This window comes from Leptonychotes weddellii, chromosome 1 (genome assembly GCF_054177405.1).
Source record: "Leptonychotes weddellii isolate Sample4059 chromosome 1, ASM5417740v2, whole genome shotgun sequence".
Classification (NCBI taxonomy): domain Eukaryota; kingdom Metazoa; phylum Chordata; class Mammalia; order Carnivora; family Phocidae; genus Leptonychotes; species Leptonychotes weddellii.
Window position 1 is genome coordinate 48,521,272 of NC_138369.1, and position 15,350 is coordinate 48,536,621.

Below are 15,350 nucleotides of genomic sequence, written 5' to 3' on the forward strand. Positions count from 1 at the left end.
CGCCAGCGCCCGCCCCTCCTCCGGATGCTGCGAGAGCAAAGCGGGCGCAGACTCCCCCCAGCCCTCCCCTCCTCCCCGCGCTCAGGCACCCCGGATGTGCGGGAGGGAAAAAGCCCGAGGTGGTCCCAGGTAGCGGCGAGGCCGACGCCCCCGGCCAACCTGGCGACCATGGTGACTGGACGACTTCGCAGGCTTCTGGGCACGGTGTGAGCCCTGCTGTGCCCGGGGCCCCTCGGAGCCTGCTGCTGCCACCCCCTGCTCCCGCCCCAGCCTGGGCGGAGGAGCCCGCCGCCCCCGGGAATGTGACTCGCCCCTCGATTTAATTTTATTCCCTTCCACTTCTCGCCTGAGCATCCTGCTCCTCTTCTAACCACGCTGAGCCTTCCCAGCTGGAGAGCGAGAGAAGGGGAAAACTGCCCCCAGACAGGATGGCTTGCCGAAGACGCTACTTGTGAGTATATGTGACGGGTTTATGCCTGAAACTCGGGGCCAGAAGACAGAGGGGCCCCAGCTGAGCGTGGAGCTGGAGTGGGGGCTTGGTGGGGGGAGGGGTGGGCTGCCATGCAGGTGGCTCGCAGAGGGAGCTGGCACCCGGCTGAGGTGTCAGCGTTTGTCTCCTGCAGCAAGGTATGTGTTGGTGGTGACGAAGAGAAAAAGGCTGTTAGTCAGCAGGTCTCCATTGGGCTGTGAAATTCCTTATCTCTGAGGGCAGGTAATCCCCCCAAATCCATATACAGCAGGGTCTTCAGCACCACTTCTTCCATTTTGGCTTTTGGTATAGCCTTCAGCGTGTCTGTTGGAAAAAGCCTCTTGTGCCCAGCTCGTTCGTGACCAGCCATGCCTGATGGAAGGTTGGCCGGAAGGTTGGGGTGGGGACAGGATGCTGTGTCCTCCATGGACAGGTGAAGGTCCAGCCCGCCGTCTTGAGCAGGGGGCATTGATGTCCTCCTGTGCCACACAGGTGTTCTGTGGGCCAGTGGCAGAGCACTTGTCTGCTGGGCCTACAGCCAGCGGCAGAAGCTGTTGAAACTCCGCACGGGGTGGTGACATCACGGGTCCGGGTATTTATGGAAACCCAAGCCCGTGCCTCGTTAAGCTAGGCTTCCCGGGGGGCATCGGATTAGAACGCCAGCTTCCCTCGCAGCTCTCTGGGGCTCTGCACTGTGCTGTTCTGGGGCGAGCAGCCTTTGGTCTCTGGCCTTGCAGGATCCTTCCTTGGGGACTTGAAGCTATAGGGGTGAGACCCAGCTCCACATCTCCACCTGCCATAGGCTGCCTGCCCAGTGCCTCAGCTGTTCGGGGCTGTTCAGTGACCTCAGACCTTGTAAGGTTAGAGAACCAAGTTGGACCCTCTTGGGCTGGGCTCAGTCCCCAGGATGAGAAAGGAGAGGCCTGGAGCATTATGTAGGGGGACATCTTGGGGGCCGCTCCAAGGCCTCAGAACCCTATAGCATGACAGGGACCTGTGGAGCCCCTAGTTAAGCAGCACCCACCCCCCTCCATGGAGGGATAGCTTCTCACTAATGGTGTGTGAAGGAAAATAAACATACTTCTTGCCACTGCACCAGCAGGCCCAGACAGGATCCCCAGGGGGCGATGAAGGTGGCCTGTGTCTATGGTTTGCTGTGATATTCATTTGCTTTTTTAGTGGAAAAGCCCACAGGTTGGTTGTTGATGTGAGCAGAACACCGCGGCGTTCTCACTCCCTGTGACAAGGCCCCAGCTGTATTTCTGGAAACAAATAGTAAATCCTTCCCCGGCATGGCACATCCACCACTGTTGCTGAGAATAGGTCCTCCCAAGGCAGCCGTCTCCTTCCTGCCACACCTCTGCCTGGGCTCAGGAGCTACTCAAGCCTATCTGCTCGTGATTTTGCCAGAGACACAGTTGCCATACAAATTCCACTACTCATCCCAATACCGGGAGAGGCTCATTTGGCCTGCCAGGAGCCCTGGACCCAGCATTCATAACACATAGCCCCTGGCAGGTTTGTCCCAAAGACTAACCCTGTCCTGCCGCTTGCCTGGGGGAGGAGCTGAGCCGGTACAGAGGGAGGGCCTCTGGGGGGGCCTCTGTACCCCTGTACCCTGCCTGTCATTTGTGGGGGTCTTTTTATGTTTCTCCAGCTCTCAGGCTCCCACGGCCTGGTGCCATGACATCCAGGCCTTTTCCCCAGGTGCCGCCAGCAGACCTATGGGTACCAGAGGTTACAAAGCAGCTGGGGAGTAGGGGGTGACTGGAGAGGAGCCATTGCCCCCATGGTTTTTATGTAAAGATTGGAGCCCCAGAGCAGGCCTGGCTGCACAGTGGGCCCTGAGGGCATGTGTTTGCTCCCCTACTTCACCCTCACCCAGAACCTCAGCTCTCCTAGCACCTGCTGCTCAACCTTTGTTCCCAGGGCTCTCGACGTGGGGCGGGGCTGGGAAGCTAAGTATCTCTAGCTATTTAACTTTCACGGCATCTGGAAACTCAAGCACTGTAGCATCTAGCCACCACACCGCTGCACTGTTGGGCTCCAGAGCCTTCTCTGCCCCGTTGCCTCTCACCAACGGCTGTAAAATGGCTGTATTGTTGATCTCATCTTACAGAAGAGGAAACTGAGGCTCAGGGAGGCTCAGGGAGGGTAGGAGCTGGGCCGAGGTCATATAGCTGTTTCCTGCTGTCCACTGGGCAGCGGTGTCCCTCCGCTGGTACGCCACATGCCGGAGCTGACAGACGCGCTCCAGTGTCCCCGTGCATGGCAGGATCAGGGTGTCCCATGTCCTCCAGTTTCTTGTCCTCCAGCCTCTGGGTCCCACAGACTGGGCCCTAAGGGAGTGATAGGAATTTGGGCTCTGTCTGAGAGTGGGCGCCAGCCTGGGGGCTCAGTCACTCACGGTGGTGGCACAGCAAACGGAATAAAGGCTGATACGACAACAAAAACAGGAGATTTCTTAATGAAATGGGGGGAAATCATGAGGCCTCCAAGAATCAGCTCCTTAATCAGATTTGCTAACAACTGAGGTCATTACTGTACTGACAGTTTAATTAATGGTGTATTAATTAAGGTCAGCCCCCTTCCGACTGTAACTACATGGAGCATGGTAACCGCCGTCTTACGGGCATGTCACATCCTGCCGCCTGAACATGGGAAGCTGGACTCCGTGCAAACACTGAAGTTTGCAGTGAGTGTGAAATTCAGAGCTGCTGGCGGGGGAGGGGGGGTCGGGGGCTGGGGGGGGGGCAGTCTCCTGCTCATGCATTCATTCTTTCACTTGCTCATTCATTCATTCACTCTGCCTGGAACTCCCGTGACCCCTCTGTCCATTCCTTCCGGGTTTTGCTCCCACCACCAAATCTAGCTCGCAGATCCTACCTTCCCTGCCCAGCACGGTCTCCATCTGCCCGCCGCTGTGTTCCTTGTTGGTGGATTGGTCCATCTTCACCGCTAGAAGGTCGGCCGTACCAGGGCAGAGAGGCTGATGGTATGTTAGCTGCTACCTCTAGCATCTAGAAAGGCATGGGCATACAGTAATTGCTCGGTAAATCTTTGACGAATGAATGAATGATGGATCTGTGCCGGGCACTGCCCTAAGCAGAAAAGCCTATTGCTGAGTAAGAAATAGCTTCTGCCTTCTGGGAGCCTGCAGGCCGGGGGGAAAAACATACATGAACAAACAGTATCAATGCAGAGTGCCAAGGACCAGGACAGAAAAATGACCCAGAGACGGAGAAGGTGGCCACATCCTCCAGTGGGCATGCGGGATGAATGGGAGGGAAGGGCACTCTGGTATGCAAATGTTAGGCCGTGGTTATAGGCATTAGCTCATTTGACCTTCACAGTAACCCTGGGAGGTGGGGCTGTTACCCCAGTATACTGACAATGCCACTGAGTCACCAAATAACACCCCAGCCAACACCCAACGAGGGGGTAGAGTGGGGCTTGAAGCTGGACCCCAAAGCCCAGCTCGAGTGCTCTGTTATACTGAAGGCTTTTTTGAAAGTAGTTATGTCTGGCCTGAGCCCCAAGTGTGAGGGAGAAGATGGTGACAGATGACACTGACAATGTGGGCAGGACCCAGGGCAGGAGTCATCTGGAGTGCCCGGAGGGGGCTCTCTCTGCAGGCAGTGGGTCGTGGGGAGCCATGGAGGGTTCTGATCAGGGGTGGAGACCATGGTTACATCGCTGGACTTGGGGGGAAGTTGGGGGGCAGGCTGGACAGGGCTCTCAACTGTCCTTTTCCTGTGCCCATAGCAGGGCACACGTGTCCCCAGAGAACAGTGACATCCCCTAGGATGTCGGGTCCCCTCAGATCTCCACGCCCCATTTGGACAGTCAGGAATACTGCAGCAGAGATAAGAAGGAGTGTGTGGCTTGCTCCCTGCAGGGCTGCTAATGGTAGGGGCCGGGAGCCCAAATGCTCCTGAGAATGCCCCGGGGTCACGGTCAAACTGTTTTTGTGTGACTGACAGGGGCCTAGAAGGCATTGTTGTTGGGTGCTGACTAAGCACCCACCAGGCCCATTCGAGGCCCCAATTTCCCTTGCATGCCTCACCCCACCTGCTCTCTGGCTCCTGCTGTCTCTCTCTCCCCCCGTCACACTCACCCCTGCCCCTACGTCTCTGAGGCACTGGCCCTCCCAGGGTCTCACAGAGCAAGAGAAGGACATTCCACTCCAGCTCTGCCCCTGCCTTGCTTTGTGATCCTGGGCAGGCCTCTTGCCGTGTTTGGGCCAGCGATGTCACCTGGAAGCGGAGAGGCAGGGTCTGCTCTTGCTGGTCGTCAGCTACGCTGGCATGCTCGGGAGGCTGGGAGGAGAGAGGCCACGAGAAGCAGGAGCTGCATTTCAGACATTCTGGCTCTTCCGCACACAGTTCCGTCTGTCACACGTGGTCACCGTGGGGTCATCGTCCACGCACGGATTCATTCACTCAAGCCAATCTGTGCGCCAGGCCCGGTGGGCACTTACTATAAACAGCCACAGTCCAGGGCAGCAATAACCAAGGCCGCAGAGGCCCGAGCCATGGAGAGATGAAGGGGAGAAAAGGGGGGGCCCCAAGGAGCAGTGGGGTGGCCCTGCTCGAATACTCCCCTTCTCTGGTTCCATGGCCGCCCGGCACCTCCTGCTTCTCCTGGCCTGCCCGCCCCCACTGCACACCCCAGTGCCCTCAGGAGAGCTTGCCCATGCTGGTTCCTCCGCCAGGAATGCCCTTTCTCTCCCTCACCTCAGACCCCAAGATCCAACTCATGCCTCTTTCTTGACTCCCCCAGGCGAATTGGTCCCCACGCTGAGCCCCTGCATGCCCGGTCCTCCCCTTTGCCACCATGCAGGCCCTCTGTTGTCACCGCTTCTCCATCTCCCCCACCAGCCTGGGGGCTTCCCAGGCAGGGCCCCGCCTCTGTTTCTCAGCACCCCAGCAGGCCCTGGCCTGCAGAGCACCAATAACCTTTCCTTAAATGTGGTGGCAAAATACACATAGCCTAAAATTTACCATTTTAACCATTTTTAAGTGTGCCCTTCAGTGGCATTAAATATATTCACACTGTTGTGCAACCGTCCCCACCGTCCATCTCCAGAAATTTTCCATCTTCCCAAACTGAAACTCTGCCCCCATGAAACACGAACTCCCCAACCCCTCCCCCCCTAGCCCCTGGTGGCCCCTGTCCTACTTTCTTTCTCAAGGAATGTGACTGCTCTAGGGACCTCATGTAAGTGGGGTCATACGGTGTTTGTTCTTTCATGACTGGCTTCTTTCACTGAGCATAATGTCTTCGAGGTTCATCCATGCTGTAGCTTCTGTCAGAACTTCCTCCCTTTTTAGGGCTGAATAATATTCCATTGTGTGGGTAGACCACATCTTCTTTATTAATGCACCCATCAGTGGACACTTGAGTTATCGTGAATAACACTGCTCTGATCATGTGTGTGCCAATATCTCTTCAAGACCCTGCTTTTGATTCTTTTGGATATATAGCCCGAAGTAGAAATGCTGGCTTGTGTGGTAATTCTATATTTAATTTTTTGAGGAACCATGATACTGTTTTCTGCAGCGGCTGTCCCATTTTACATCCCCACCAGCAGTGGGGGAGGGCTCCAGGTTCTCCACTTCCTCACCAATAGTTGCTGTTTTGTGTTTGGGATTTTTTTATAGTAGCCATCCTCATGGTGTGAAGTGGTCTCTCACTATGATTTTGATTTCCCTTTCTTTGTTAAAGGCTGAGTGATGCAGACCTCCCCACCTCCCGATGGATCGCTTAGCCCCAGGGACACTTGGCATTGACTCAGCAGGGCTGGGTCCAGCTGGGCACCCACCGGTGCCTCTACTGACTTCGTTGGGGTGTCTGTCCCAGGACAGAGGGGAGGTTAGGGGGCTCTGGGCCCCCCACCCAGAACCCAGGCCTCCAGGACATATGCAGTTCAGGGGGGCTGGGCTCTTTGGGGATGACTGGTGCACAGTAGGTGCTCAAAAATTTTTAATCACGGAAGCAATACCTTCAGTCTGTCTTTGGTGATTATTTATTCATATAATTGAGAGAGAATTCATCCACGTGGTACAAAAATGTCTGTACACAGTGCAAAGTCAGGCCCCTCCCTCCTTGTCCCTCTACCCAGAGGCCACCGCTGTGTCCACTTTCTTGAGGTCCTTCAGAGAAGGTCTGCACATGTGCGTATGTGCTTGCTTACTGAAATGCTTTGGCTGCCAAGACAGTTACACAGAGCAGTTTAGTTTCCAATCACTGCTTGGCGGTTCTGAATTTGAGTCAATTAAGCTCAGTTTGGGGGGCCCCTGGGTGGCTCAGTCAGTTAAGGTCTGACTCTTGATTTCGGCTCAGATCATGATCTCGGGGTCGTGAAATTGATTTCCGTGTCGGGCTCCGTGCTCAGCACAGAGTCTACTTGGGATTCTCTCTCTCCCTCTCCCTCTCCCTCTGCCCCTCCCCCGGCTCGTGCTCTAAATAAATAAATAAATAAATAATCTTTAAAAAAAAAGAAAAAGCTCAGTTTGGGGGACATGGTGACCAACTAGGCCTTAAAGGAGGCAGCCGTCTCCTTCTGGCGGGAAGCCCTGACCGGCCAGTTCCGCAGAGCTTCACCATAGTCGCTGTGGCTGACTGTCCAGATCCGTCCTGTTGAGCACATGTATTAGCACTTGTCCAGCACTGGGCCTGGGCTAGAGCCCACGGAACAGCAGCCCCTGCCCTTGGGGAGACAGATGCAGGTGGATCGGTCATTGTGGGGATGGAGAGTGAGTGTGGGGGGCTTTCAGCAGGGCCGCACTGCCTCCTCTGGGCCGTAGATGATGCGGGCAGGAGTTCTGCGGCACTCGAGGAGAGGGGTCTGGTAGGCAGGGGCCAGAGGGGCTAGCGCCCCACAGCCAAGAACCTGCGAATGTCTAACCGCCTATTCATGGGAGTGAAAATCCACGCGTAGGTAACTGAGCCTGGACCTCACTCCACTGGGCATCCAAACCACAAAACGCGTTTCCTATGGTTTTAGTATATATTGCATTTTCCAGGAACGCCACTGCTCTTCTCGCAGCCGAGGGAAGATCAGGCTTTGATAGGTTCAGAGCTTTGCCAAGAGCTGTCACCGTTCAAAGGATCACATCACCGAGGGCAGCATCCCCCCGTGGCAGCATCTTGCCAGCAACCCGCTGTATCCGCCTGGTCTGGAGCCACCGCCGTCCAGAGAGGCAGGTGACTGACTTCCTCGGGAGGCCCTGTGGGACAGCCAGACCCACCGCTGTCATGCCTGGGGCGCTCTCTCTTCCTTACAGTCACTTTCCTCCTTTTCTCTCTGGATTGTTACAGTGAGGGCGCTCTGTTGACTTTTGTTGTAAAATAGATGTGTAGATAGATGTTACGTATGGACTTCATGTCATAACAGAGAAGGCGGCAGCACAGGATTAGGGTTATAAAGGACAGGGGGTTGGACGAGGGATCCTTGTAACAGAACGATGGTGTGGCTCGCCTATGAACCCGCACACGTGATGAAGCACATGGAACTGAACACACAGCTGCCCACATGCACACACATGCGCACATGCTCACACATGGGCATGAGTAGGAGTACAACGGGAAATCTAGGATGGCAGACAGCACCACGTCAGTATCGGAGGTGATATTGTCCTACACTTTTGTAAGACGTTACCATGGAGGAAGATGGGGTGAAATGTAAACAGGATCTCTCTATTATTTTCAACAACTACAAGTGAATCTACAGTTGTCTCAAAATAAAAAAGTTAATTTTTAAAAAAGGCTGAAGATAGGTGTTGGATCTAATGGGCTGGACCCCTGGTGACCATGAGACAGGAAGACGGGCAACCCCCCAGTCTGTCCTTCCATGAGAAGCCTGTCCGCTCCGCTGCCCGCCCCGACAGATGACACCCCTTGACCCCTTCTCCCCAAGGCGGCACCCAACCAGGGGCCCTGGGACCAGCTTCCTCCCCTCCCAAAAGCCCTTTTTGCTGTCAGCTGGGACCTGGTCAGCCCTGGCGATAAGTTTGAGACTCTGGAACACCCCCCCAGACACCCTCACTCCCTGAAGCCCCCTCTGAAGCCTGGGCTCAGCCCCAGCTAGAGGCTGCCCTCGGGTGGGCCTGCCTGCTCCCTCCCACTCAGCCTCTGCCCAGTGCCACCTCCATGAGTGATAATACAGCCACCTCATTCTTCCCAGCCCCTCTGTCCCTGCTCTCTGCCTCCCACCCAGCCACAGGGAGCTGGGACAGACACAAATCAAACATTGCTTCAAATGCCATTTGAAGACAAAAATGTAACCCAGCCAACTAAAACTAAAAGGTTAAGGGAAGCAAGTGTTTTTGAGGAGTCTGTCGTCCTGCAAATTGACTTCTCAGTGAATGGGCTTTTGGCAAATTGACTCGTCACATGTTGAGGGAGAGCCGGGACGAGGCCAGTGAGGCTGGCGGCAGTGAGTCCGAAGCCGGGACGAGTGTGGTGTCCGCTCGGGGCCCCACCCACCTGGGATCTCAGGGGCCAGGCTCCCTGGACAGACCCCCCAGCGGACGGACTCTGGCCTCCCCTCTCTGGTCTACTGGATTTCCTGGGGATGAGCTGGGAAGACGAGGCCCGGGCTGGAGATGTCCCATGTCTCCCCCCCTGTCTCCGATCAGGCCTGACCTTGTTGGACCCTGGTGCCCTGGCCTGTCCTCAGAGGGACAAATCACCCAATTGTGACAGGGTCCCACCGGAGCAGTCTTAGAGCTCAACGGGAGGCCAATCTGAGCATGGCTAATTGCAAGATGTTTTATTGGCTCCGGCGGTTTCATTCCTCGTCAAGACGGTCCCGGCATCTGTTTGGAATGGTTAATAAGGGAAGTGATGCATTTTTAATCACCACAGCCCTCACTGCAATTCACAGCCTGTCTCTCGCAACGTTTGCTGGGCCCTGAGATAACACAGAGAGCCAGGCTTCCTCACATTTGCTCTCATTATCCAATAAGAGAGAAACGCCCGGCTTCACCCATTTGTCACCCAGAGGGCTGCAGGCACCTTCCAGGTCCCTCAGTCCCCCATCCTGGTCGACTCCAGGCCCTGACCGTCTCCAGGGCTGCTGGGTGATCAGGCTGCCCTGGAAAAGCTCCCTGAGAATGGGTGGGCCCGGCAGAGCTGAGGGGCCCATGTATTGGGGTTCTGAAGGCCTTTTCCGATAGCGCCCCCTGCCACAGGGCTCAGCCACCCTCCGAGGAGCTGCTTGGATGGAACCCCTTACCTTGCCACCTGGTGGCAGTGTGACTTGGAGCAAATGGCTTAACCTCTCTGAACCTCAGTTTCCTTTCCTGTAAAATGGGGCCAATAATTCCAACTTTGCAGGGTGGCCATCAGGATTCAGTGAGGTAATAAAGCACATGGTGGATCTGTCACCTAAAATAACATTCTCGCCCCTTCCTTCCCTGGATTCTCACTGCACAGAGACAGGCTTTGGGACACCCTGGGACTTAAAAAATTGGGACATCTGGAAAGGGAAAGGCTGGGGCTGGGGAGTGTGTTAATCCAGGAGCCTTTGGATTGCAAAGGACAGAAACTCCTGTCAGAAGAGATGTGAATGGTTACTATCAGTGCACAGTCCAGGACCTGCTTCGGTGTGGCTGAATCCGGGGGCTCCCCTACTCTGGTCGCCATCTCCTGCTTGCCCTCCCCCCGGGTCATGTTCCCATGCGGGCGCTCTAGGGCTCACGGCCGTTCCTGACACCCTGTCCATGGCCCAGGGGAGGCCGTGTGCCACTTGGCCAGCCTCTGTCACTTGGCTCCCCCTGGAGGTGGGCCGACAGGGTCAGCCCCACCTGGCCCACGCCCTGGGAGTGTAGGAGGGGGATTCGCATGTGTGTGTTTGTGGGGGAGGGGCCGTAAACTGAGGCTACAGACAGCCCGCTGAGTCCGTTTGGAGTCAGAGGGCAGCATAGGCCAAGCTGGCAGCCTCAGCTCGGGAGTGGGCAAAGGCACACGGAGCTCCCAGAGCCCCAGCTGGGCCCCGGGGAGGCAGGTCTTCACCCAGGCAGCTGACCCTGAGTGCCAGGGGCTGTGCAGATGGGAGGACAGGATTTGCAACCGGGTGTATCTGCATAAATCTCCAGGACCCCCGGTGCTCAGGACCAGCTGACCTTCCACCGCAGGCTACCACACCTCCCTCTTTCTTAGCCAACTGGGGCCTCTAAACAAGAACCATTTTTCTTACCATTTTGTCTTTCCTCTTTTCCCAGTAGTATATATTAAACAACAACAATTTTTTTTTTTCTAAAGCTGCCTAGGGCATTGTGTGTTTCTCAAAAAAATCATGTTTCAGATGGACCTCACCTCCTTTTCACCAGCCCCCCAGGCAGGGAAATCCTGTCTGTGCTTTGCCTCCCGGGGGAGGAACAGTGTAGGGAAGAGGCAGAGCAAGGGCTATGGGGGCAGGCACGGCCCACATCTGTAAAATGGGCCATTGCTGGGCCCCCAAGGCCAGGGTGAGGACTCACGGGGGTGACTGCAGACAGCACACGGGGTTCTCAGGCAAGAGCAATTGGTCAGCAAGGCTGGGGGCCTCGGAGGGCCTGGGCTTCTGCAGCTGGAATGAACAGCACCCTCCATTTGTCCACAGCACTTCCCAGTTTATAGAGCACTACCTAGGAAGTACGTGTGCAGCTCAGAACCATCCCAGAGGCAGAGCAGGGCTTGGAGGCCCTTCCATAGAAGAGGAGCTTGAGGCTCCAGGAGGCACGTAGCGCATCTCGGGGTCCCTGTGGGCCAAAGGGGTGGTCTAGATCTGGGTCCTGGGCTCAGCTCATGTGTTCCCTGGATCAAGTCTGGGTTCTCCAGGTGCCCTCCCTCCTGTTCTCAGGGCAGCTGCTTCCTCCTGGAGCCTAGGGCTGAGGATCTGCCAACCCCAGAGCCCCACGGGCAGGGGCGGGGCTGCTCTGCTGGACACGCAGGCCCCCTGCCCTCCAGTAGCCTTCCCCAGCTAGGCCGTGCTATGGCTTTGCCTCCATCCTGTCCTTATTCCTCAGACGTGCCCTGAGCCTGTCATCAGTTCACAGACAGGTGTCCCTGCCAGGCAGCCCCAGGTCCAGACAGGGACATGAGCCCAGAGAGAGCAGGGCTCTTCCCAGGGTCACCCAGCCCATCAGTGGAAAACCAGGGTGTGGACTCGAGCTCGGGGACGGCAGTGCTGCTCACCCCCTGTCCTAGGGCTACATCTGGCTCACTGACATTACACACATATCAGATCGTAAGATCTCCGGGCCAGGCCCTCAGGAGCCTTCCAGCCGCACCCCCCCCCAACCTTGCTCCCTCCCTCCAGCCACAGCCGTCTCCTTTCTGGGCTCTGCAGCTATCTCTGTACTGACTGAGGGACCAGAGACCTTGGGGTGCTGTGCCTAGGAGATGGCACCTGAGCCAGGCCATAGTGACAGGCCAGAGCCTGGTACAGAGCAGCCCTCTGTGTTTGTCAGGTAAGAGAAGGACATCCCACGTTGTCTCCTTCAGCCTGAAGTTTGTTTTCTGTTTCTCTTTCTTTCATCCAGAAAGCACCGTTCAGAGGGCGCCCCCATGCCAGGCCTGGGCTGGGAGGGGCGGGCATGATGGAAAAAGCCAGAGGTGGTCCAATGGGGAGGCCAAGGATTTGCCAGAGCAGAGTGCCCACTGAGGGTCGGCCTGAGGCTGGGGGCAGGGAGAGAGAGGAAGGCAGCAAAGGTGTCACAGACTATGGCATCCAGGATCTGGCTTGGGGTCTGGGTGGGTGGCAGTGCTGTCACCAAGATGGGCCCCCAGTGTGGGGGCTGCTGGTACAGAGACGCCTGTGGGGCAGCCAGGGAGGAGCTGTGGGAGCACCTATAGGTTGGAGTGGGGGGAGGTCAGGGGCTGGGACAGACCACCAGTGGGGACGCTGCCCCTCCAGCCACCCCCTCGACTCTGCACCCCAGGCTCAGCCCTGCCCAGCCGGCCAAGGACAGACTCGGCCTGCTGCTGCAGCCACCAGCCCACCCCAAGGGCCAAGGACACGCAAGGCCTTCTGCCTGGGCTAGAGCCCTCTGCCCGGAGAATGCTCTGTGTCCCGAGCAGAGACCAGACGTGCGGGGAACAGAGCGTGCTGTGATGGCATCTTGCCGCCCCTGAACTAGAAGCCCCCGCACTGTGGCCTTCACCCTGAGCTTCTTCCTCTCCAGCTCCTCTCTCGTGAACAGAGGGGGTGGTTAGGGCTCCCCTTTTACCTAGAGACCACCACACCCCTGGATCCAAGGGCTGGGAGTGCCCAACAGCTCTGCCTGCAGACACCACCCCCCCCCGAAGGCCTCAGGGCCCTCTGCAGCCCTTGAGAAACTGTCCCCCATACTGAACTGGGGTCTGCCTCCTGCTACTGTGGGCTGGGGTCCCTTGTCAGCTGTGCAGACCTGACTCTCTCCCTCTGCCCCACCCCCTCTCCAGTCTAGTCTGCCCTGAAGTCAAGAATGGCGCCCCAAGTGCCCTCTCTTCCTGTGTGACTGGGGCCAAGCCCCTTCCCCTCTCTGCGCCCAGCTGGCCATTCTGCAAGGTGGGGGTGATAATAGGGTGCTCGGAAGGACAGAAGCCACATGCCCAGTGCTCAGCACACAGCGGGCACTCGGCACGTAGTGGCTTCATTGTGAGCCTTCACTCTGAGCCTCGGTTTCCCCGTGAGATTTACAATAAAGCACCTAGCCCAGGGCCGGGCCAGCGGTAGGTTCTGAAAGTGTTCTTTGTTGTTTTTAACTTTCATATAACTGAACTGAATCAACACACCCAGTTTGCAGGAAGGAGGGCCAAATCTACATGAAAAGAGCTTGCAAGTGGAACCTGAGCTCTTCATCACCCTAGGTCCTGGTTCCCTGCTTTCAGCTAAGGGAGGCTGGAGGCAGAGTTGCCTTTAATGTGGTTGCCGAGTGCGGGCACGAAGGCGGGAGTAGCGCCGTCATATCCCAGCTGACTTGCTCATCACGTGACCCTGTGCTTGGTGGCCTGCGCCCCAGCCCACCCCCGGGGTACTCCCAGCTGGGTGCTGGGGGGGTTCTCCATGCTTGTACGTATGCACAATCACGCGCGCGTTGTGTTTTGTGCACGCACGTGTGTGCGCGCGCACGCCCACGTGATGGTAAGAGTGTGGGTCTGAGAGTGCGTCTATGAGCTGGGGTGCTGTTAATGGGCCCCATGTCGGATGTGGAAGGGGACGCAGCGCCCACCGAGGTCCATGGCATCCCAGAGGCATGCACTGTGCCCACCCCACTACTCCAGGGTCAGGGGCTTGGGTCAGGGAGGCCCCCCAGCATTCCCCGACCACAGAAGAGAGTTGCCCTTCGCCCCTACCCCTGGAGACGTGCCCCCTTCACCTGGCTTAGTCTTCAGACTGAGGTGGCTCAGGGGGCGCTAGTGAGCTCCAGAATGTACCGGTAGGGGAAAAGCCAGGGCATTGTGTCCGGGAGGAGACCTCCATGTGAAGAGCAAGTACATACGTAGTACCTACAGCTCGGCACATATGCGTCTGTGTGTGTTCACGTAAAGACGTTCTAGAAGGACGCCCAGGAAACTGCTGACAGGGACTCCCTGGGGGGCAGGGGGAACGTTGGTGGGTGCAGGGCGGTGGGGAGGGAGACTTTAAACTTGATATCTTTTCTATTTCTGTTTGAATCGTGAGAACATGTTGACTAAAAGTTAAATTTTTTAAATGTGTAAGTTGCTGAGTTTGGGGTGAATTGGCTTATTTTCTGGGTATCCAAAGCCTCCCACTCCGCCTATCCCCAGCCCTGCAGGGGAAAGATATCCTCCGGGAACACACGGCTCAGCAAATCTCCCACCTTAAGGTTGGGTGGGGGTCAGCTGCCTGGAATGACTGTGGATGATGGGGACCATGGAGAACAGGGTGGGGAACAGAGCCCTGATGACCCAGGTCAGGGTCTGGGTGGGGTTGCTTACCAGCCGAGAGGCCTCAGGCCTCGGGCAGGTGTGAGCCCCTCTGAGCCTCAGTTTCCTCATCTATAAGATGGGGATAAGAACCTCCAACTGCCCACAGGCTTGAGGATTAACTGAGTCCCTGTCAGCACCCTCCTGAAGAGCCTGACACCTGGTAGGGGTGAGGCTGAAAACCTAGGAAGGACCCTCCAGAAAGGCCAGGGGGACCCAGTGGGTTTGCTGGAAGCTGCATCTCTCCTGGAGATGGGCAGGGCAAGGAGTCCCAGTTGGGAGGGACTGCAGCACACCCCACCCTCCTGGCCCGGGTTAGACTAAGGCACCTCTGTGCTCACTGCCCATCAGCAAATTGGACCTAGGAATGACAGACAGGTCGTGGCAGTCCCAGATGCAGTGCCAAAGGCCCTGGGGCACAGGCGTGGCTGGGGTCCGAGCCCCAGGCGGAGGCCTCAGTCCACTCCCCCAGCCAGGAAAAACAGGATGTGCCCTCACCAGCTGCCCTGGCCTGTAGACACCTTCTGCGGATGTCTCTGCCTTAAGAAGAGAATCCCTGGTGGGACCTTTCGGGTGGCAGAAGAAGCTGGGATGCTGGAGTGGTGGTCTTGGGGGTCTCTGTGGGCCTCCCTCTCCACGACAGGCTTCGTTCCAGCAGCAGATGCCTGGCCTGGCCCCCCGCTCCACAAGAGGGACCCTCACCTTGAACGTGCTCAGCTGGCTCCCACCTCAGGCCTTTCCCTTGCTTATTCCTTACACAGAGCCCCATCCTTCTGAGCCAGCATTTGATTGTCACTCGGACCTAGGCTCAGTGGTCACTTCTTCCTAGGGGCTTTTCTTGGCTAGTGTCTAAGGGTGCCCCCTCCCCTGTCTCATATACCTGCTTCTACTTTCTGTACTGGTCCAAATGACCTTGTTTGTGTGCATGCTTATCTACTTTTCTTGTCTGCCCCCTCCTCCA

The 15,350-nt window shown here is 57.0% G+C and overlaps 1 protein-coding gene across 2 annotated transcripts in view; it reads left to right on the forward strand.

Moving 5' to 3' along the window:
- IQSEC1 (IQ motif and Sec7 domain ArfGEF 1) overlaps positions 1–15,350 on the forward strand; it is a 354,630-nt gene that overhangs the window by 185,866 nt on the left and 153,414 nt on the right. Inside the window, exon 1 of one of the 2 annotated variants that reach the window (XM_081822787.1) lies at positions 148–451. The exons of the other annotated variant lie outside the window; for it this stretch is intronic. Coding sequence (XP_081678913.1) covers positions 429–451 — 23 coding nt within the window. The 5' untranslated portion in view covers positions 148–428. Of the gene's footprint in view, positions 1–147; positions 452–15,350 lie in introns of those variants that run through there. 2 annotated transcript variants of the gene reach the window in all.